Genomic DNA, 19898 nt, shown 5'->3' with positions numbered 1-19898 from the left:
ATTTTTTTTGCCGCAATTTGTTCTCTTTGATTATCTATGATAGTTTTGGTATATGTTGAATTTGTATCATGAGTTCTTTATGCGGAAGCTTATATTCACAGCTCATTGTAAATTTGTCATTCTGTGGACAAATTCCAAAATAATATACTACACTCAACGTGGACAAGAAATTATACAAAATGTTGAAACAGGGATCAGAAATATGTACTCTTATACATAGAGACTGCAGGATGATCTTCATGTCTGCAAATGCTTGCTATTTCTGGAATTACTGGAACCCCATCGAATGGCCTGCGCAACGGCATGCCTGCGCTCCGCATCACTGTCATAATCTGTCATCTGTTGTTCTTGTATTTGTTCCTCGTTTTGCAGGGACAGGCGGAATGAAGGAGAAGATCTTCCAACATTATCTTCACATCCAGTTGCGAGGACATTAAGAGCCATAACAACATCAGCCATCATCGGCCGCACCAATGGATCCTCCTGTAGGCACATTGCAGCCACAGCTACTGCTTGATTCAATGCCCTTCCTGGGTACTCTCCTCGCAGCAATGGATCCACAAGCTCCGGAAATCTCTTCTGGTCTTTGAACATCGGTTGCGCCTACAAAACAAGAAGAAACCAAGAAATAACACTTTCAATACTATGATGAATCTGTAATTAGTGAGTACAATGAAATGAGATCTCACCCAAGTTGTGAGGTTCTGCTCGTGCATCGGCCTGCTAGTGTCAATGGCTCGCCTTCCAGTGATTATCTCCAGCATTACAACTCCGAAACTGTAAACATCTGATTTTACAGTCAGCTGCCCGGTTCTTGCATATTCCGGTGCACAGTATCCATAGGTTCCCATCACCCTTGAGGACACATGAACATTATCACCGACCGGACTGAGCTTAGCAAGACCGAAATCTGAGAGCTTTGGATTGAAATCTCTGTCAAGCAATATATTCGGTGATTTAAGATCGCGGTATATAACAGGCGGATTGGCTTTGTCGTGCAAATACTCAAGACCTTTTGCAGCACCATGAGCAATTTTCATTCTTGTGTGCCAGTTTAACGGTTTTTGATCCAGTGGAATATCTGCCAATACAATGTGTTGAAATCTCAGCTATGAAATTGCAGACATGAATCATTTCTGCAGAAATAAAATAAGATAAAATACCAAGCAAATGGTCTTCTAGAGATCCCCTGGCCATAAATTCATACACCAATAGTCTCTGATCTCCGTCAGCACAATAACCAATAAGGTTAACAAGGTTTGGATGATGCAGAAGACTGAGCATCAAAACCTCAACAAGAAATTCTCTATTGCCTTGCAAGCCATTTCTGTCAAGCTGTTTAACAGCAACAAGCTGAAGACATACACAATCAAATAATTAGGAGCATCTTCCATTGGATAGCATAACAATTCAAGACTCATTTACCTGCCCAGTGCTTTGAAGTCGACCTTTATAAACTCTTCCAAATCCTCCTTCGCCAAGCAGGCAATCAGGCCGGAAGTTTTTTGTAGCTGAAGCCAGGTCTCTGAACGTAAATGTCTGTGCCTGAATGTTTCCATTCCCATTGCCATTGCCAGTTTCTTTCCGAGTTGCTGTTGTTGTTTCAGTAATGTACTTATCTCTTGTTTTCTCTGGGAAAGAAAGAAAAGGCAATTGGGTTGCATTTTAAGATGAATTGAATATAAATTTCAATACCTTACCTGATTCTGCAGCCAATGCAGTGGTTCTATTGGAAATTGGAGCAGGACTGGGTTGCTTCCTGGCATCAAACTTTGATGCCTTCTTCTCTGTGGAGGAGAAACAAGAAAAGCAACTCATCTCTCAATATCATTCAATCTCTTCAACATTACAAAAACATTACAAAGATTGCATCAAATGATAAAACCAGGACAAAACTTGAAAACAAATTTACAATTTTGGGAGGACCATTCCGTCTTTGGCGTAACAGAGAGGAAAAACAGCCTATTTTTCTGGTGGACCTCCCTTTTCATGTCTTGAAATAAAACTAATAAAATAAATAAAAGAAAATTTATTTCAATTGTTAATTGATCAAACAGAACAGAGCAGAGCAGCATGTGATAAGAGGTCAGAGACCACACGTTATACCACTCATGAATCCACAATAACAGCCAGAAAATTCCTGCATCAGTTCATGTGACAAATACTTTTGAGGCAGTGTCATTATCACTAGACTGATTAAACAATCAATTTCCAACTCACTTAGCTTCAAAGATGGATAATCCCTCTCCCTCTTTGTCAACAAATACAACAATACATCAATCCATCTCCCCAGAATCCAATGTAACACTTCATTTATTCCTCAAAATAATAATAAATATCATGTTATTTGATAGACATTTGCCAATAATAAGAAAAAATAATAATTAATTAATTAATTAACTAACTAAATATCCAACCTAAAAAGAAAAAAAAAAAGAAAGGTATATATACATCTACATTTGGTACTAATAAATTATTATTCAACAGTGGTCGCCGGCGGAGACGCCGCCGGCGACGGTGCTCCGAAGAGAAGAGGTTGAAGAAGATAAAGAAGAGAGCGGGCAAAGCAAGCCATTGTAGTCAGAGACGCTGTCCTGCAAGCTGAGGAGAAGGTGGTGATTTGAGCTGAAGCTCATGGATGGCTTGGAGCCAGGGACGAACGGTGGCTCGGTTTCGCCGGAAAGCATCTGAACGACGCTGCGCATTGCCGGCCTCGCCACGGCGTCGGGGCTGGAGCACGCCAGTCCGACGAGCAACACCCTCCGCACCTCCGCTTCATCGAACTCGCAGCCCATTCTCTCGTCCACGGCCGCCATTATTCGCCCCTCGCCGTGAAGCCGCCACACCCACTCAACCAAGTTCCGGCCTTCGTTCCCGTCGATCGGCCTTCGGCCGGAGACAACCTCGAGGACGAGAGCGCCAAAGCTGAACACATCCGTCTTCTCCGTGGCGCGACCAGTGAGGAGGTATTCCGGCGCGAGATATCCCATTGTGCCGGCGGTGACGGTGGCATCCGGTGACTTATCGTGCTCGACTTGGCGAGCGAGGCCGAAGTCACCGAGACGCGCGCGGAATCCCTCGTCGAGCATGACGTTGCTGGACTTCACGTCTCGGTGGATCACTTGGCGCTCGCACTCGCGGTGGAGGTACGCCAGCGCCGATGCCACGCCGGTGAGGATCTCTTTCCGGTGCCGCCATCCTAAAGCCGGTGACTTGGTTTCAAACAAAGCTTTATCAAGGCTGCCATGGATCATATAGTCATAGACCAAGAGGATCTCTCCTTTCTCATGGCACCAGCCTTGGAGCCGGACGAGGTTCCGGTGGCGGAGACTGGCGATGATGGAGAGCTCGGAGAGGAACTCAGCGCGGCCTTGAACACTATTGGCGTCGTTGTGAATGCAGCGTTTGACGGCAATGAGAGCACCGGTTTCAGGGACGATGCCTTTGTAGACGGTGCCGAAGGCGCCGTGGCCGATGATGCGGGAGGAGTCGAATGAGCGGGTTGCGGCGCTGAGCTCTTTGTAGCTGAACTCTCTCGGAGCGTTGACGATCTCAGCGGCGGCGGCTAAGTTCTCCCATTTCTTGAAAAGACTTTGATCTTCGTGCGAAGACCCAGAAGGCGACGCCGGCGCAAGAGGCAACCACGAAGACGCCGGCCGTTGCTACGCCTGCTACAGCCGCTGGACCTTGGCGGCAAAGGCGGTTGTTTTGGCAGGATGATGAGGTCGTAGTCGTCGTCGTTGTTCCATTCTTTGGACTCTCGGCAACGGAGACTGACATTGAAGGGGCGAGTGAAGGTGGTGATGGAGAAGCAACATTCGGAGTGGAAGAAAACACCGGCGGCGAAGGTGACGGCGGAGGCTGAGAAGAAGAAGAAGAAGAAGATGATGAAGAGGAAAAGGTCCACCATTCTATAGTGTGGATCTCGGTGCTGCCTTGGGTGGAAGCGGAGAAGCCGACGAACATGGAATCCTGGACGAACTGGGAGAGATCGATAGGGAAGGAGAGAGCAGGGACGGAAGGGCGAACAGTGGAATAAGAGACAAAAACCTGAAGAACGCCATCGTCGTCGAACTCGATCCAAGAGTTAACAAGATCGCCGCTTTTCAAGTCGATGCCGGCGGAGTCAAGATCGGTGACCAAAGAGGAGACCATACTGCCAAGATCGATGCCGACGTGGTTGCCATTGATGTCATGAAACTCGACATCCATAAGAGTATCAAATTCAACAGCAAGAACAGGGGAAGGGGAAGAGGAAGAGGAGTTGAGAAGGCCTAAGAAGGCGCCGGAGTCGCCGAGAGAGTGGTCGTCAGGGGAGAGGAGAAAGGCAAGGCCGCCACCGATGGAGGAGGGGTTGAGGTTAGTGATGGAGAAGGAGAAGAAGGTGGAGAAAGGAAGGGGAAGGTGAGTTACAGGGTGGCGGAGGGGAATGGGATCGGAGAAGAGAGCACGGCCGGCGCCGGAGTTGGGGACGGGCAAGTCACGTGACAGGCGAATGGTGCCATTGTGCAAATGGGCATCACCGAGGAGCTTTAAGCTTGTTAAAGATAGTGTAGTTAAATCAAACTTAGTGGCTTCAGAAAAGAGAAGGAAGTGGATGAAGAGAAGAAGGAGAAGAAGAGAAGAAGGCATAGTGTGAATTAGAGAAGAAGGATGGAAGAGGAGGAGAAGAAGGAGGCCATGAAGGATGGAGGAGAGATGGAAGGTTGGTGAAGTGGAGGAGGTGGTGGGGAATGGAGAAGGCTTTGTTTAGATGGAAAGGGGGAGTGGTGGGGGGATAGAGGCATAAGGATGTGGATGATGACTTTGGGTCTATGAAGGAAAAGAAAACTAAGAAAAAGAGGTGGGGACAAACGTTGGGACAGTTTGCCACGTGTCTTGTTTAGCAACGGTAAACTTGGTGAAGGAGCGGAGTTCTGGTCGGTGATAATAAAAGTAGATAAATTATTAGTGCTCTACTCTGCTCTAATAAGCAACATATCTTGTACATATGCCACACTTATATTAACAAAAAAAAACAAAAAAAAAGCATTATGGCTTTTCTTGAAAAAAGAAAAATTATAGCCATCAGAACCGTTAAAATATCTAACTCATAAAATTAGTAGTTGATTTATTACGATAAATGATTGATAGTTTATTTTTTTTTTTCAATACATGATTGAAACATAAATAGAGTGTGTGGAATGTGAATCGATTGCGTGGTGGAAAAGTTTGTTCGGATTATTAATAAAAACAAAATAAAAGTATTATATAGTTATTGTGGATCAATATAGTTTGGAATTATGTAAGATTTATATAGGGTTAAAAAAAGAAATTTTTGATTGGTTGAAGAATAGATAAGCGACACCTGATAATCATAAAAGGATGCAAACAAAAATCAACTAATCAATGGAATAAAATACTTGGGATGGAGCAACCCCTAGCAAGCTTAGAAGTTGGAGTGAAAATAACAATGTCTACGTTTACAGTAGTACACCTATTTCACAGTTAAATATTTTTAATTAGATAGATTTAAAATAGATAAATTTTAATTTAATCAAGTGAGTTGAATACGGTGCATGTGACGGTAAACTTTCAAGCTATTTATTTATTATTAACACAAGATGACGGTTTGGTGATTTGATGCAATCACCAAACGTAGACAGAGTGGTGCTTTTTAATTTTTATAAAATAAAAGAGGCTACTCTAGTTATGGTTTTCTAAACCAATGATAATTATATTATAATTAATAAACCCACTATAACAAGTAAAATGATTAAAATAATAATAAAGTATGAATAAAAAAATAAGAAACTTACTCGGAGATTGTTCTTGGGAAATTAGCAGAATGATGGAGAGGCAAGAAATGTGCATAATTCATGCACAGACTGGCTTTATGCTTGCTTTGTGTGCAATGCACGAGTAGGACGTTTGTGGACCCAGGTTTTGCATCTCAGCAGAGGACTTTTCCTTCATGAGATCCCACCTAACTTCACTAAAGGAAAGGATCAGGTACTAATTCTCAGTATTTGTTTTCAAGTGACTTGTGCCATGAGAACTGTTCTGATGCCATCTCTATCTCAATTCATTCCTGTACATCAATAAGATCAAACTGTAAAACTGAGATGAGTTTGATTGAATCCAATAATTGACAATCTATCACTTTCTTTTAACTAGAAAAATCCATGTAAAAAGAAGTGTGCATATGTAAAGAGTCACCTTTTCATTCAAGCAAAGACCAAAATGGCTTTCAATTGAAAACAAAAAGGCAGCGGCAGCCATGGCTAATCAGTGGATCAAGTCATCAAACACAAGTCAATGACTAGAGTGATCACTTGAAGTAGAAGATATAACTTTATGTCACATTGCCAGAGAACTTCAGGTTCAAGAATTAATGAATGCTTAATCTGCAAGCTCTAATGTTTCTTCTGGTATATATCTCTCCATTTAGTACAAGCCAAAGAAACAGGTGGTTAGAAGGTTGCCATTAACTTCAATTTTATGTAAACATGACGCAGAAATCACTCAGTTTGGACAAGCATGTTTCAATGTGCAACAACTTTGGGAATCCGTAAGTTGAACTTTATGGCATTCACTAATTATAAGTTTGTGAAAATTTGAGCCTAAAGTGACTAGTACTGACTAACAGAATCATGAAAGCAGAGACCTTTCAGAACATTTCAAAAGTTAGAGAAGGTATAGACAGTGATAGACTAAAATTGACTTCAATGAACACAAAGATTACATTTCTGCATTTTCCCATCATTAGCTAGTGAAGAAAAATGGTAAATTATAAACACATAAGCAAAAAAGATTAAAGTTACTGCCTTGAAATTAAAGGGATATTGAAATTAACCATGGGAGGCCAGTAATAGAACAACAAGTCACTTCAACTATTACCATATATGAGAAACATTAAATTTGCTACCAAACCATCACACATTGATCAGAGTTGTTCATGAATTGGAAGGTTTTAATTGAAAGGCTACCTGAACCGCAGTAGTTATAGCTATGTAAATTTCCATTAAAATTACATGGACATCAATCAGGAGGATGGTAGTGGTTGAAGAACACTATTATTTTGTCCCAAAGGATTCATTTCCAATCTACTTCAACATGTTCTCCAATATACTCTCTTTAAGGTAAAATCAACAAATTTTTGCATTGACACAGTCTAACACTTATCTTCATTTTCAGTGATTCTTTTTGAAAAAATCAAAATTGAATACGAAACCTCAAGTCTACTAATCACAAGTGGGATCAATTTTGAAGAAATGTTCTTTTCACAGAAACATGGCATTACTAATCCCACATTTCAAACTTACACCAGTTTCCAATCCTCAGTAACCAGTCAAGCCACATCACAGAGCATGATTTACAACGAAATCAGTTGTTTGCAGCTTGAGAATTATCCAAATCAGAGGAATGTGCTTCTACAGCAATGATTTAACAGCCATATATTTCAAGAATTCATGAATTGAAAACTATTAACAAACACATAACACGAACTAGAAATCTAATAGTTCACAAAGAAACCAAAACGAATCAATAGGACAAACACTTTCAAGTTTATAGTGGAATTTGTTAGCAATTTCATCTGAATCAGTGATGAATAACACAAATGGTAATCAAATCATGATACTAAGCATCAAAATCGATGAAAATAACCAACATTAAAGGATCCTTAGAACCCTAGCCAGAATTCTACAAGCTAACAATTAATCAAGCATTTGGTATGCATTCTGGAAACAATCATCTTGAAGATGATAGATACTCACCTTGGAATTAGGGATGAGAGCTCGAATTCCATCAATGTCGAAGATCTTCGATTGATGAATGGAATTCGTGGGAGAAAAGAGAAAGCACCATCGAATTCGCGCGCGGGATCTCTAATGCTTTCGAATTCGCGCCCAGTGTTCAAATGACCTCATTGCCCTTGTTTTTTTTTTATTTTTTTCTTTTGTTTATAATTAATAAACCATTTATTTGCTTATCCACCTCATTTCTTATATATATATATATATAAATGCCTGCCAACGGCTTTTTTTGACCTATTAACACAGGTTCTTATGTAGGATATTTGTTTCGAAAATAACTCAAGATCCAAAATCCACACAAGGTTCGCATAGATACTTATTAATCTTATTATTACACTTCACATCTGTACACGTCCTTGATTTCTCTTAACGGTATATATATATATATATGAGGATCGATCTTTTATGCACGTTCACAGATTTTTAATCTGTGAACGTTGCTTTGGACCGTTGAATTTCGATTCAACGGTCGGATACTATTTAATAAACAGTGTTACTGTGCTTAAGACCGTTATCACAGTAAAAAATGAGATGCACAGTAAAAACAAAATTAAAACCAGCTACAGTTTAACATTACTGTAGTTATCTGTGGACGTCTATGCACGTCCACAGAGAACCTTTTCTCTCTATATATATATAAGCATATATCTTCTGGGTTCATCTCTAGACATGTCAAAGAACATCTTTGGTTGTCGTTTGATAGTAATTTTATGGGTCCTGCCTTCCTTGATCCACTTATGTTTTTTAGTTCTCTATCTCTTCTCTTTTGTGTTCTTTTTTATTTTTTATAAAATGCGGATGCTCTGCTAACATTCGCAGATAATTGAAGCTCTCTCTATATAATTATGTATATATATACACATGTATATGTATAATTGTATATTATATATACACACTTATTGCGCCATGCTGACTATGTATCAATGATATTATTTTATTGAGCCAGTAGGTCAAAGACTTTATTTCCCATATATGTGATCATGATAAATTATTAAAATGAGCTCTTTGGTGAAATTATAACCAAATTTATTTTAACTATTTTTATTAAATAATAGATTTTTATATATATATATATAGATCAAGATTAATGGTGGGCCTAAGAAAAGTTGTAGCCCAAAGGGTCCTAGACTTGTTAAACAAGTGGCTCATGTCTAAGGCCCGTAGTGCTTACAACATAAAATGGTTAACAATAAAAGTAATAGAGGAAATGCATTACAATAAATTAGGAAAAATATATATATTATTTGGTAAAATTGAAAGTTTAAGGATTGGTTGCAAGCTTAGATTAAATTATACCATTTAAAAGATAATTTACTAGCAAAATTTATACTTCTTTAGCATTACTAAATTAATCACTTGCATTGATTTTTTGTTTTAATTAAATCAAAAGTTTTTTCACAAAGTAACAAAGTATGTGGCTCAAAAGACAAAACTACAAACTTCGTACAGTGACCCTTTTTCAGAATCATACTTAAAGTCTCTTGGAGAGTGGGATTTATTATTATTATTATTATTATTATTATTATTATTATTATTATTATTATTATTATTACGGTTGCACACTGCCCTTACAAATAATAGGCCATTATGTATCCCTAAAAATATTATTTATTTATTTATTTATATATTTCTCTCATCAAAATCATTATATTTTCTAAAAAAACTATTATTCACTTTTTTTTTTTCATTTTATTCATGTTCTTTAAAAATTAATAATCATTCTATACTTTTATAAATTTTATATATTAATTGAAGGTGAAAATAAAAAAATAAAAAAAAAAGGCCCACATCTTCTCTTCAACTGTCATTTGCAAGTTGGTCTGGCTATCTTCAATGTATTTCTGACTTTACATTGTAATTCAGTCAAGAAATTGACTATTTTTACTCTAATACAGTACCATTGCTTTCGCAGTGTTTTTTTAACTCTCTTTTCATTATTTATTAATAGTAATTTAATCATTAAAAAAATAATTAAATTCAAATAAATATTTCACCAATATAAGTACATGTTTCAAGATTTCTTAATTAATACAATCCTTTAAATCTCAAAATTTTTTAACAAAACCATTTGGTACCTAATCTTTTACATAAAATATTTTATTTTAAAAATAATCAAAAATTAAATCTTAAATTCATATAAAGTAAGAGCATAGATGTGTTCACGTTTATAGGATTTTTTTAAGTGGGTATGCTTGTTACTTAGTTATAAACTTTTTTTTTAACGATGATAATAATAATAATAATAATAATAATAATAATAATAATAATTAATGCACATATAAAGGCATTTGTACACTTGAGAATCCCTCCTGAGAAGGACATGACAGAGCAGTGAGACAAAGGCAGAGGCGTCCACCGGCAAACAAATGCAACGTGATCATCCATTAATTAAAACCTTTGTCATTAACTTAAACTAAAATACAATTATGCTGCTGATTCACCCACTCGTGTCAATGTTTCAATTATTAAACTTTTATTAATTAATCTATTTAACTCCTTAATAAATTTATTAACCAGTTAGTTAGCATTCCATTTTTTTTATTATTTGTGTTTAATTTTCTAAGTTAGTTTATGAGAGATATCTATATATACTCTAAATATAAAAATCTAATATTTGAAAAAAAAAATTGACTTTTTTACTAAAAACTTATTTTAGAAAAATCTTGCTTTATCTCTAGAACTTATTATTTCCACCTGAATATATATATATATATATATATATATATATATATATATAATATTAAGAAAATAAATAAATAAAAACCATATAAATAAATATATTCACTAAATCAAATATTAATAAATTTTAATGAGATTTAGAGAAACCAAGTTAGGGACATGCACAAATATGGAGTTAATCCCTCAATACAACACACCCATGTTTAAGTTAAAATCCAAACACACATTTTTATTAATAGGACACGAACATTCTATATAGGGATTTGGTGCCAATATAGCGTTTGGATCACGAATTGAGGGCTTGGGAATGGGAATCTCATTCCCAAGCCCTTGTTTGGTAATCAGGAAAGGCATGAGTTGCCTCCATGTATGGGAAAAGGATTACTCCTAGGAGAGGCATCCTATTCCACCCAAAAATGGGGGGAGAAGTATGCCTTAGTTATAAAATTACTAATATACCCCTAGCATATATAATTACATATTTATATATTTTAGCTTTATTTATTAAAATAATTTAATTAAATTATTTTGGGAAATTAAAATTAAAATAAATAAAATTTAATTAATTTAATTAATTTAATTAAACGTATTTAATGATATTAACTAATTTAATAAATATATAATTGTTAAATAAATTATTAAGATTAATTATATAATTATAATATATTGAAATAATTAATAATAAATAATGTTAAATATTTTCATTAAACATAATCTATTATTTTATATAATATCATATTATTTATATACAAGGGTATTGATGTAATTTTACTACATCCTACCTTTTCATTTTTTTATTCCCAATTCTTATTTCCTTAAACCAAACGCATTATTCTCATTCCCCTTATTCCCATTCACATTCCTCTTCTTTTTTTATTCTCCCTATTCCCATTCCTATTCCGCAATCCAAACGGGGAGGTTACTGATTTACTCTCTCAGTTTTTTTATTTGTTGTGGTTAACTGAATCTCACATATCAAGAAATTTAGTTATTTCACAAATTTTTATACAAAATTAATTATTTTTTAAAATTATCCCTAATTTATACGTTTATATTTCTCTTTGATATTTAATTTTGAAAAAAAATTAAATAAAATATTAAGGATAATTTTGGAAAAAAAAATAAATACTTTTTGATATTAGAAAATAAAAGATAAACAATAACATGGATTTGTGACCGATAAAAATAAACTTAGGGAGTAATTAATTTTTACTAAAATTTTCTAGAATTTTTGATAAATCCAACAAATCCCATTAATTATTATTATTTAAAAAAAATTCAATTAAATAATAATTATTATTAGGAAGTCCACATCTTATCTCTATAGAAGCAAAGCCAAATCAGAGTGAAAAGACTCACAAACCCAAACAAGCAAACCAAACCAAAACAGTTCCAATACTTTAAAAAAAATTTATTCTTCTTCTTTTTCTCAATACCACAAAACACATTCATGTCCAACTCTTTCACGCTATCATACCCATGAGACCTTCAGCGCCACCCAAGACCACGGCCAGCCCTGGCCGGCCGGACAAACTAGCGCCGACGCCGGCGCCGGCACTCACAGGTTTGCTCAAAGGCAAGAGTGGGAGCAGAAGCACAAGAGGAAACAGAGCTTCTATGGTTCGTTCCAGCCCCATGTTTGTCTCTCGTCGGAGAACCTCATCGGAAGCCGATGAAGGTGAGCCGTCTTCTCCCAAGGTCACGTGCATGGGCCAAGTGCGTATGCGCCGGAAGAAGACGAACGGCGAAGCCGCCAAGCCGAGTTCTCGCAAATGGCGCCGCCCTCGTTGCCGTTGCTTCGATGGAACTTTCCTTTGTTTCAGGTGGCGGCCGGTGTGGCGCCGCGTCAAAGAGCTGCCGCTCCGGCTGAGTTACAGCCGAGCTCGGAGCTCCAGCTCTATTAAGGAGGAGCCGCCGGAAGACGCCAAGCCGGAGCATACGGTGACGTCAGCATCGGAGGATGATGAGGATGATGAAGAGGAGACGAAGGTGTTCGTGCCGTCAGCGACGCCGCCGAGAAACGCGCTGCTGTTGATGAGATGCAGGTCGGCGCCGCACAACCGAGCCGCGCCGGCGCCAGTGGCTCCGGCGCAGCCGGACATGGCGGCTGGAGAAGATGAAAGCAAAGGAGATGGAGAAAAGAAGAAGAAGATGATGATGATGATGATGATGTGTTCCTTATCTCCTTCTTCTCCTTCATCTCATCCTCTGGTTCTCATGCGTTGCAAATCGGAGCCGGCTAGCACGGCGGCGGCGAAGCTCGCCGCCGTCGCCACGTCGGAAACCTTATGTGATACTACTACTAAAATTACACACCAATGAGAATTATTTTTATCATTATTATTATTTTTTGTTTGGTGTTTCTATTTATGTTTTAAATTATTATTATTATTATTATTATTATTATTAAAGGAAAAATTAGGAAGGGGATTTGTTTATTAGATTAATCCTCGAGATCTTCATCTTCTGGTTGTGAGTATGCGAGAGAATCTAAAGGGAAAGGGAGAAGGAGCCGGCGGCCGTACAGGCATGGAAATGGGGAAATTAATACAAGTTTAATGCAGGTGAGGTGGGCACCAGAAACTTTGATTGGTGTGGACCAACTGGTGTTCATTTTGGGTTGCATTTAGAATCCAATGCTTGGAAAAAAGAAACCTTTCTTTTTATTTTTTTATTTTTTTAAAAACATCAGGATTGAGGCTATGACGCATGGTGTTCTTTATCATGAGTTGAGGGCGGACTAAAAGAAGAGCTGGACACAGTGCATTGTCTCCCAAACTTGATGCACTATGATGATAATCTTTGTCTTGAAAGTACATCACTTTATGATGTTAAAAAGAGAATAGCAATGGTTTAGCAACATTTAAGTTCTTGGAGATTGATTCAAAGCAAATTAGTCTGAGACTTGAGAACATTTGACAAGAGTTTTAAACAGAAATTTCATAGTTTGGAAATTTAGGAATGTTTGAAGATGATGGGAGTAGTAGAGGTTGTTGGGATCATGGGCGAACTGGATTTGCAGGTCCAGCAGGACGAGGTGCAGCTGCAGCTTGGCCTGGCCTTGCAACATCATCCTGCAAAAACAGAAACCAGTCAATGATACATGAATAATGATCAATCACAGGAAGACCGAAATTATGTCTCGGAAACTTTTGCTTTTGTGACATGACTCAACAGCGGGGGCGACGTTACGTAACATAAATGTAACAAACATAGACTGATGCTTGCAGACACACCAGGCAAGGTAAAACTGAGAAGTTGTAACCAATAGCTATGTTTAAGGAATTATCAAACAAGCTCCTTAGCTCCCTACTGATTCTAGTATATTGACATATCTGCATTGATACTATATGGTTACAAACAGAAGAATGTTACGGAAATTGGATAATTGTTCGCATCAATATCAGTGTTGCTAGCATAGGAATTGGATTCCAGATCAACTCATTAATGGCAAAATTCGAAAAGCAAGTTTATAACAAAATTCACCACTTGGAGAACATTGTAGCACCAATAGTCCTAGTTTTACAGTTTGGTCTCTTCATTTTTGGAAAACAAATGGTATTCTCATGAATGGTTTTAAACACTAGCAACTGGAATCAAACTATCCACACATGATGAAAACCTGACATTTGTAGAAATCATGTCACTTTACAAGATTTTCTAACTACAGATCACTTTCTGTCCACTAGTATTTGATTTACATGATCAATGCACAAGACTCCAATTAGTGGTAAACTCAACAAATGTGCAAAAGCACTGTTTTCCAATCATCAAAACTGAGATAACAGGATACTAACAAAAGATGTTAATGGGACTCTAGCCACTTTTGCACAGGAATTTTTAAATATACCTAGAAAAATACTTCATGGCAAGATATCTCGAGAAAATTACATCAAGATAAATTAGACTAATATATGTGAACTTTCACATGAAACTCAAATTTAATATGAGACACTAATTCAATTTATTTGTATGTCAAGGGATCCAACATTCAACCAAATATTCAATGTAAAGTGAATCTTTTACAAACTTCAACCTTTCCTTAAAATACTCCTTCAGCTAGCAAACAAAACTATCTTAATGCTTTCGTGCTTTTAAAAAAGGTCACTAACAAAATAAACCAAAAGAAATGGATTAAAAAAATTCTCACATAGTACATGGGGTTTTGTGTTAATTTAATTCATCTTCTTAAAGCTGGCACATCTACTTAGTTCAAGCTCCTTCCTTCAAGGTGATAATACAAGAATGCATGAACTGATTCATGGGATATATACTGTTATAATATTTTCTTTAATATTGAAAATATTTTAAACACAACATCCTTTCATGTCTTATAGTAGTTGAAGTGTTTAGAAGACACCTCTTCATGTAAAGAGAAAGTTAGGCAAATTAGATTGCAGCTCTTGGTGTAATATAAAGGAGTTATAGTAGTTATAAGCCATCTTGTCATGTTCAAGAAGAAGTCACAACTTCCAAAACTCTAAATTAGTATAAATAGAAGTCTTAAAGTGCTAAATGAAGGTATAGATCACTTGGAAAATCTTTCATCTTTTTCAAGTGCAACATCAAACACATTCTTCCTTCTCTAAGGCTCACTTTGTTATGTGCAACATTGTAAGGTGATTCTTTGTATCCTAAAGACTTAGCATTCACCCTTGGCACACATTATAAGAGCTAATTTTCCTTTAGGAAAGTGTTTCACACCTAGAATCCAAAATGTGCATCTTGTTTGTTAAGTGTTCTTAAAATTCCTCCAAATTCAATTACTCTTACATATACATACAAATATACATATATATATATATATATATGCAACAATGTGAAAGGATACACAATGATCTCGGTGATCGATTAATAGATTAGTTCTTAGCTTTACAAATTTCAATTAATACAAAGTTAACACGATCTTTACTTGATTATAAGTTAAGAGGCTACACAACCTATAAACTTAATGAAAATGAACTCTAAAGCTATTTTATGCTAATTCCAATAATATAAAAACTCACAGAGAATGAAAGAAAGCTACAAGCACAGGAGCAAATAAGAAAACTAAGCTAAGGTAGTTAGGGAGGTACCCGGCGCCTGAAACGCTGAGGCGGCTCACGGTTTCTCCTGGCAGTGCGAGACCTAACCCTGACAACATGCGAATGGATTGCACAGGACACGCAATACTGCACCTTCGCATACAGCTTGGGAAGAGTATACCCTACAACGTGCAAGTTATGATTTTCCAAAGTCAAAATGAGAACACAAAACACGCATTCATGTAAAGAAAACATAGCATCAAATGATCAATACCATCATAAACGCAGGCCTCCTGAACATCTCTCACTGCAGCTTGCTCCACAATGTTCCTCACAAGGAACCTCTTGATGGCCTTGTCCTTTAATAAATCAACAGACACGGAGATGTTTACACATAAATACAAGAATACAGTAACAAAATTTTCATCAGAATCCACATTATGTGACAAGTCCCATTGTGAGTATTAAAAGATCGATTATTTGATTATTCCATCATAATAAAATACAAGAAATGCATGAAAACAGAACATTAGAAAGAGTCAATCACGCACATCATACTGAAATTTTGTATGCGGTATATTTCAAATTGTGATGAAAAGCTTAAAAAAAACCCTAAAAACGAGGAAATTTCTCCAACAAACAAAGCATTAGAGGAGTCCATACGCAAGAATGCAGTTCTAAAAAATCTATAATGGTGACTTCACATGTAATATGAGTAAAAATAGTACTAATTAACAACATACATAAATTTACTTCTATTCTAATGAAATAGGGTTTTGGGGTTTTCAGATCTAGGAGCAAAAAAGGCATGAAAAAAAAAATACCACACTGAAATTCTAATCATAATCCACTTCATGATGATGAATCCGTAGAAAATTAACAGCATATATAGATTATTTCTATTCTGACAAAATACAATTAGGGTTTTTCCATTAAAGAACAAGCGAGTCATGAAAAGAAGGAAGTACCTTGGGGCAGCACTTGCCACAGTTGGAGCAGCGGATGAATTTGACATGGCCACGGCCATGCTTGTTCCTCCCGCCATTCCTGCGCTTAAAGGTCTGCAAAGAAGATCCAAAGAGAATCAGAACGATGAAACATGGAAAGCAAGCGAAGGAAACAACAAAGGAGAGAGGAATCCCCAGATCTCACCATCGCCGCCTTCGCTCTGGATCAGTGGATCTCCTCAGCTAGGGTTTTCTAGGGTTTCGCGAGAGCCGCTTCGCGGTGGAACAAACAACGGATGGTTCTTATATAGAATGTTAATAATGTTAATTTGAATTAAACTTGAGGGTATATTTGAATTTAAAATCCACTACTATTAAAAATTTAAACATTTATGAGGGGTTTATATGCTAAAACACCAAGTAAAAGACAATGCGGTCGTCTTCCAATCTCTTCCTTCTCTTTCTTTTGGCTTTTTGATTTTCTTCTTTGGATTTTGGGAGGAGTTCGGGAAAGCCATGGCGGCGGCGCTGGAGTGCTGGTCCGGGCGGCCGAGCACCGACGAGGACATGGTTGAGCAGGTGCTGATGAAGAACAATGATCGCTCAGAGTCAGAGGCCTTCACCGCTTCCACTTCCTCTACTTCGAATCCCCCCACCAAATGGCAGCGCATTGGCCGGAACTTTGCCGGCGCGGTCGCGGCCCTCAAGACATCACTACACCCAGACTCTGCCGGCGCTGGCTCAGGCCCCACTCGTCTCGTGTGGGCTGCCATTGTTCGCAACCTCACCCAGCTCTACCCTGGAAGCCAGCTCCCTGATCGCCTCCTCTCCAACGTCCGTCGACATTTTGATTCCCTCCCGACGAGGTTCGGTTCTCTCCTTCATCTTTTGGCCGGATTTATAGATACTTGTGCTTGTTTTTCTCACATTGTGCTTCTTTGCAGCTACTCGCAGGCGGGGTTCGACATGAAGGAGGTGCTCCTCCATGTCCGTTTGATAGATCAAGCGAGCTCCGATGATCTCCCTGCAGTGCATGTTCAACAAATCCAGGGTGAAGCCGAGGACGATGGAGTTGTTTTCCAGCTGACTTTTGCTAGCAACTCTGCGCTTTCATGGTCGGCCATATCTGAAGCGCTTGATTCCTCCTCGATTTGCTGCAAAAAGATACAGATATTTGAGAAGAAAGGCCTCACTCTCGCCGTCGTGACAGTGCTCGTTCAGCCCGGCGACGAGAAGGTCTTCAAATCAAGGATCGATGCGGCGCTGAAATTGGCCGGGAAGAAGCCGAGGAACGCTGAAGTGAAGTTTCCGTTTGGCCTTTGTGGATGCCATGAAGGTGTTTGTCAAAATGCCCAGGAGAATGGGGATGGTGGAAATGGGCTAGAGACTGAGATGGCATGCCGTGTTAAGCTCCCTGTTCCTTTGCCCGAAGCTACGATTTCAGTCATTGTTGATGAATGGCAGATAGTTCGGTCAGATGGGGATGATGTTGGTCAGTGGCTGCTTAGTTCCAATGAGGTGGAGATTGTTGAACAGGCCGGTCTCAACTCATTCAGAGGTAGTCACAAAGGGATGAGAATTCATCTGAAGAAGCTGAAAGGCTGTGAAAGAGGTAATGTATTCGAGTTCGAAGTCCGGCAAGACTTGTTGCAGCTGATGAGCAGTGGGCACAAGAACATACTCCAATTCCATGGCATTTGCATTCAAGAGAGCCATGGCTTGTGTGTGGTGACAAAGATGATGGATGGCGGATCAGTCCATGCTTTGATTCAGAAGAAGAAGAAGTTGGCATTCAAGGATGTGATGAGAATTGCATTGGATGTTGCAGAGGGGCTCATGTTCATGAACCACCATGGAGTTGCATATAAAGATCTCAATTCGCAGAGGATCCTGTTGGATAAGCAGGGGAATGCTTGTCTTGGAGATATGGGCATCGTAGCTTCTGGTAAGAATATCGGGGAGGTGACTGAGTATGAGACGGCCGGGTATCAGTGGCTGGCCCCCGAGGTTTGTTGGATTGCTTATGCATTCAATACCGAACTTGTTCCTTACTTTAGGCTATGAAATCACAACTATGTCATAAGGTAAGGAAAATTAATATGAATAGGCTTCCATTGGATTTTGGTTGCAGATAATAGCTGGGGATCCTGAAAGTGTGATCGAGACTTGGATGAGCAATGTGTATAGTTTTGGCATGGTGATTTGGGAAATGGTGACTGGGGAGGCAGCTTACTCTTCCTACTCCCCGGTTCAGGCTGCTGTGGGGATTGCCACATGTGGACTGAGGCCAGAGATACCCAAAGACTGCCCACAGGTTCTAAAGTCAGTGATGATCAAGTGCTGGAACAATTGCCCTTCTGAGCGACCTGAATTCTCAGAAATCATCTCCATCCTTGGGAAACACAACAACAGGTGAGCACTTTCACTGCACTTACTACTTGCAAATGTACTCAATTCTCAGTTCAAAGTACTTGCAAATGAATTAAATTTGATCATATTAGTCATCCCTGCAAGCATATAGTGTTACAAATGATCTCTTTGTCAGTGATGATTGAGTGCTGGAACAATTGCCCTCCTGAACCCTTGCTGAAAAACACAACAATAGGTGAGCACTTTTACTGCGTTTACAACTTACAAATGCACTACATTTGAGGTTCAAAGCTCTCCCAAATGAATCAAAATTTTATCATATTGGTCATCACTGAAAGTATAGTGTTACAAAGTGATCCCTTTGAGAATCAAAACTAGGGTCACATTTCACCATGGAAGTTCCACTCAAAGTGGGTAGATGCCTTCCGGCATAGGTCTTGTCATTCACGGTATGTACCTTCACACTGATGTTTTTGGCTTTTTTTCTATATTAAGTCTCAATATGGCCTTCGCATTGATTGTCACATGCCTTTGTTTCTCAGTGCTAGACTAGCTTTCAAAGAACTATTATATTATGTTCATACTGTCAAAGTATATGCAATAATTTCCTTTTTGACTCAGGTACTCATTATTAGTGAATAGAGTATGGAAATAAGTTAAATGCCATTTTTATCTTTTACTTTTGTCTACACCTCCAAATTTCATGCAACTTAAGAATTAGCTGCTAACATTGATATAGCATAACTGTAAAATACAGTGCTTCATGTTGGAAGTTGGGAGATGAATAATATGAATAATGGTTTGCCCGCTTTGTATAAAACAAAAAAATAAATAATAAAAATTGGTTATTGTTAATGTGTATTAAGTTTTTTAAAAAATTGGTCAAATGTAGTAATTAGCTCATAGCTAATTATTTGCTGCAAAAAGAGAATAAGGTTATATTTTAATACAAAATAACAGTATATAGTATTTTTTTTTTTTATTTTTTAAGCTTTTTAAGTTTGGTGGTAAGCGATGTGGTTAAATTTGTTCTAGTGGGACCCTATTGGCTTGGAAAGCCAATCAAAGGCCTTAGCACGTTA

At 38.0% G+C, this 19898-nt stretch overlaps 5 protein-coding genes across 6 annotated transcripts; 2 read left to right on the top strand and 3 right to left on the bottom strand.

Annotated features, from left to right (window-relative positions):
• Window position 1: 1 nt before the first annotated feature.
• Window positions 2–5998, bottom strand: LOC120264502 (probable serine/threonine-protein kinase PBL25). The gene is made up of 6 exons (XM_039272316.1): window positions 5799–5998; window positions 1701–1787; window positions 1426–1631; window positions 1164–1353; window positions 690–1081; window positions 2–603 (listed from the first exon to the last, which is right to left on the bottom strand). The coding sequence occupies exons 1-6, from the start codon at window positions 5851–5853 to the stop codon at window positions 238–240; spliced, it is 1296 nt and encodes a 431-aa protein (XP_039128250.1). The 5' UTR covers window positions 5854–5998; the 3' UTR covers window positions 2–237.
• LOC120264501 (L-type lectin-domain containing receptor kinase VIII.1-like) lies at window positions 2287–4812 on the bottom strand. The gene is given in 2 exon segments (XM_039272315.1): window positions 2287–3566; window positions 3568–4812. Coding segments are annotated over 2 exon segments (2151 nt in total). The 5' UTR covers window positions 4633–4812; the 3' UTR covers window positions 2287–2480.
• A 5840-nt stretch (window positions 5999–11838) lies between the features above and the next one.
• Window positions 11839–12821, top strand: LOC120265585. The gene has a single exon (XM_039273527.1). It carries the CDS (start codon window positions 11955–11957, stop codon window positions 12795–12797), a length of 843 nt encoding a protein of 280 aa, XP_039129461.1. The 5' UTR covers window positions 11839–11954; the 3' UTR covers window positions 12798–12821.
• Window positions 12822–13241: 420 nt separating this feature from the next.
• Window positions 13242–16763, bottom strand: LOC120265869 (40S ribosomal protein S26-1-like). Its single transcript, XM_039273836.1, has 5 exons — window positions 16652–16763; window positions 16468–16560; window positions 15774–15858; window positions 15551–15681; window positions 13242–13549 (listed from the first exon to the last, which is right to left on the bottom strand). Exons 1-5 carry the CDS (start codon window positions 16652–16654, stop codon window positions 13475–13477), a joined length of 387 nt encoding a protein of 128 aa, XP_039129770.1. The 5' UTR covers window positions 16655–16763; the 3' UTR covers window positions 13242–13474.
• A 132-nt stretch (window positions 16764–16895) lies between these two features.
• LOC120264664 (serine/threonine-protein kinase TNNI3K-like) lies at window positions 16896–19340 on the top strand. 2 transcript variants are annotated; one of them, XM_039272486.1, is made up of 4 exons: window positions 16898–17312; window positions 17391–18453; window positions 18578–18858; window positions 18992–19340. In XM_039272486.1, exons 1-4 carry the CDS (start codon window positions 16963–16965, stop codon window positions 18999–19001), a joined length of 1704 nt encoding a protein of 567 aa, XP_039128420.1. In that variant the 5' UTR covers window positions 16898–16962; the 3' UTR covers window positions 19002–19340. The 2 variants fall into 2 exon arrangements, with proteins under 2 accessions (XP_039128421.1, XP_039128420.1); XM_039272487.1 differs by lacking the exon at window positions 18992–19340 and having other exon boundaries at window positions 16896–17312; window positions 18578–18862.
• The last annotated feature ends 558 nt before the right edge of the window (window positions 19341–19898 follow it).

This window comes from Dioscorea cayenensis, chromosome 7 (genome assembly GCF_009730915.1).
Source record: "Dioscorea cayenensis subsp. rotundata cultivar TDr96_F1 chromosome 7, TDr96_F1_v2_PseudoChromosome.rev07_lg8_w22 25.fasta, whole genome shotgun sequence".
Classification (NCBI taxonomy): domain Eukaryota; kingdom Viridiplantae; phylum Streptophyta; class Magnoliopsida; order Dioscoreales; family Dioscoreaceae; genus Dioscorea; species Dioscorea cayenensis.
Note: the sequence above shows the minus strand (reverse complement) of the source record. Positions and strands in the feature narration are given on the sequence as shown.

Coding starts and splice junctions, on each gene's coding strand:
- LOC120264664 (XM_039272486.1), top strand. CDS start 16,963: ATGGCGGCGGCGCTGGAGTGCTGGTCCGGGCGGCCGAGCACCGACGAG. Junction 17,313..17,390: donor TTTGATTCCCTCCCGACGAG/GTTCGGTTCTCT, acceptor GCTTCTTTGCAG/CTACTCGCAGGCGGGGTTCG. Junction 18,454..18,577: donor ATCAGTGGCTGGCCCCCGAG/GTTTGTTGGATT, acceptor TTTTGGTTGCAG/ATAATAGCTGGGGATCCTGA.
- LOC120265869 (XM_039273836.1), bottom strand. Junction 15,859..16,467: donor GTGGCAAGTGCTGCCCCAAG/GTACTTCCTTCT, acceptor GATTTATTAAAG/GACAAGGCCATCAAGAGGTT. Junction 13,550..15,550: donor CTCAGCGTTTCAGGCGCCGG/GTACCTCCCTAA, acceptor CTGTTTTTGCAG/GATGATGTTGCAAGGCCAGG.
- LOC120265585 (XM_039273527.1), top strand. CDS start 11,955: ATGAGACCTTCAGCGCCACCCAAGACCACGGCCAGCCCTGGCCGGCCG.
- LOC120264502 (XM_039272316.1), bottom strand. CDS start 5,853: ATGCACATTTCTTGCCTCTCCATCATTCTGCTAATTTCCCAAGAACAA. Junction 1,632..1,700: donor TGCATTGGCTGCAGAATCAG/GTAAGGTATTGA, acceptor TTTCTTTCCCAG/AGAAAACAAGAGATAAGTAC. Junction 1,354..1,425: donor GACTTCAAAGCACTGGGCAG/GTAAATGAGTCT, acceptor GTATGTCTTCAG/CTTGTTGCTGTTAAACAGCT.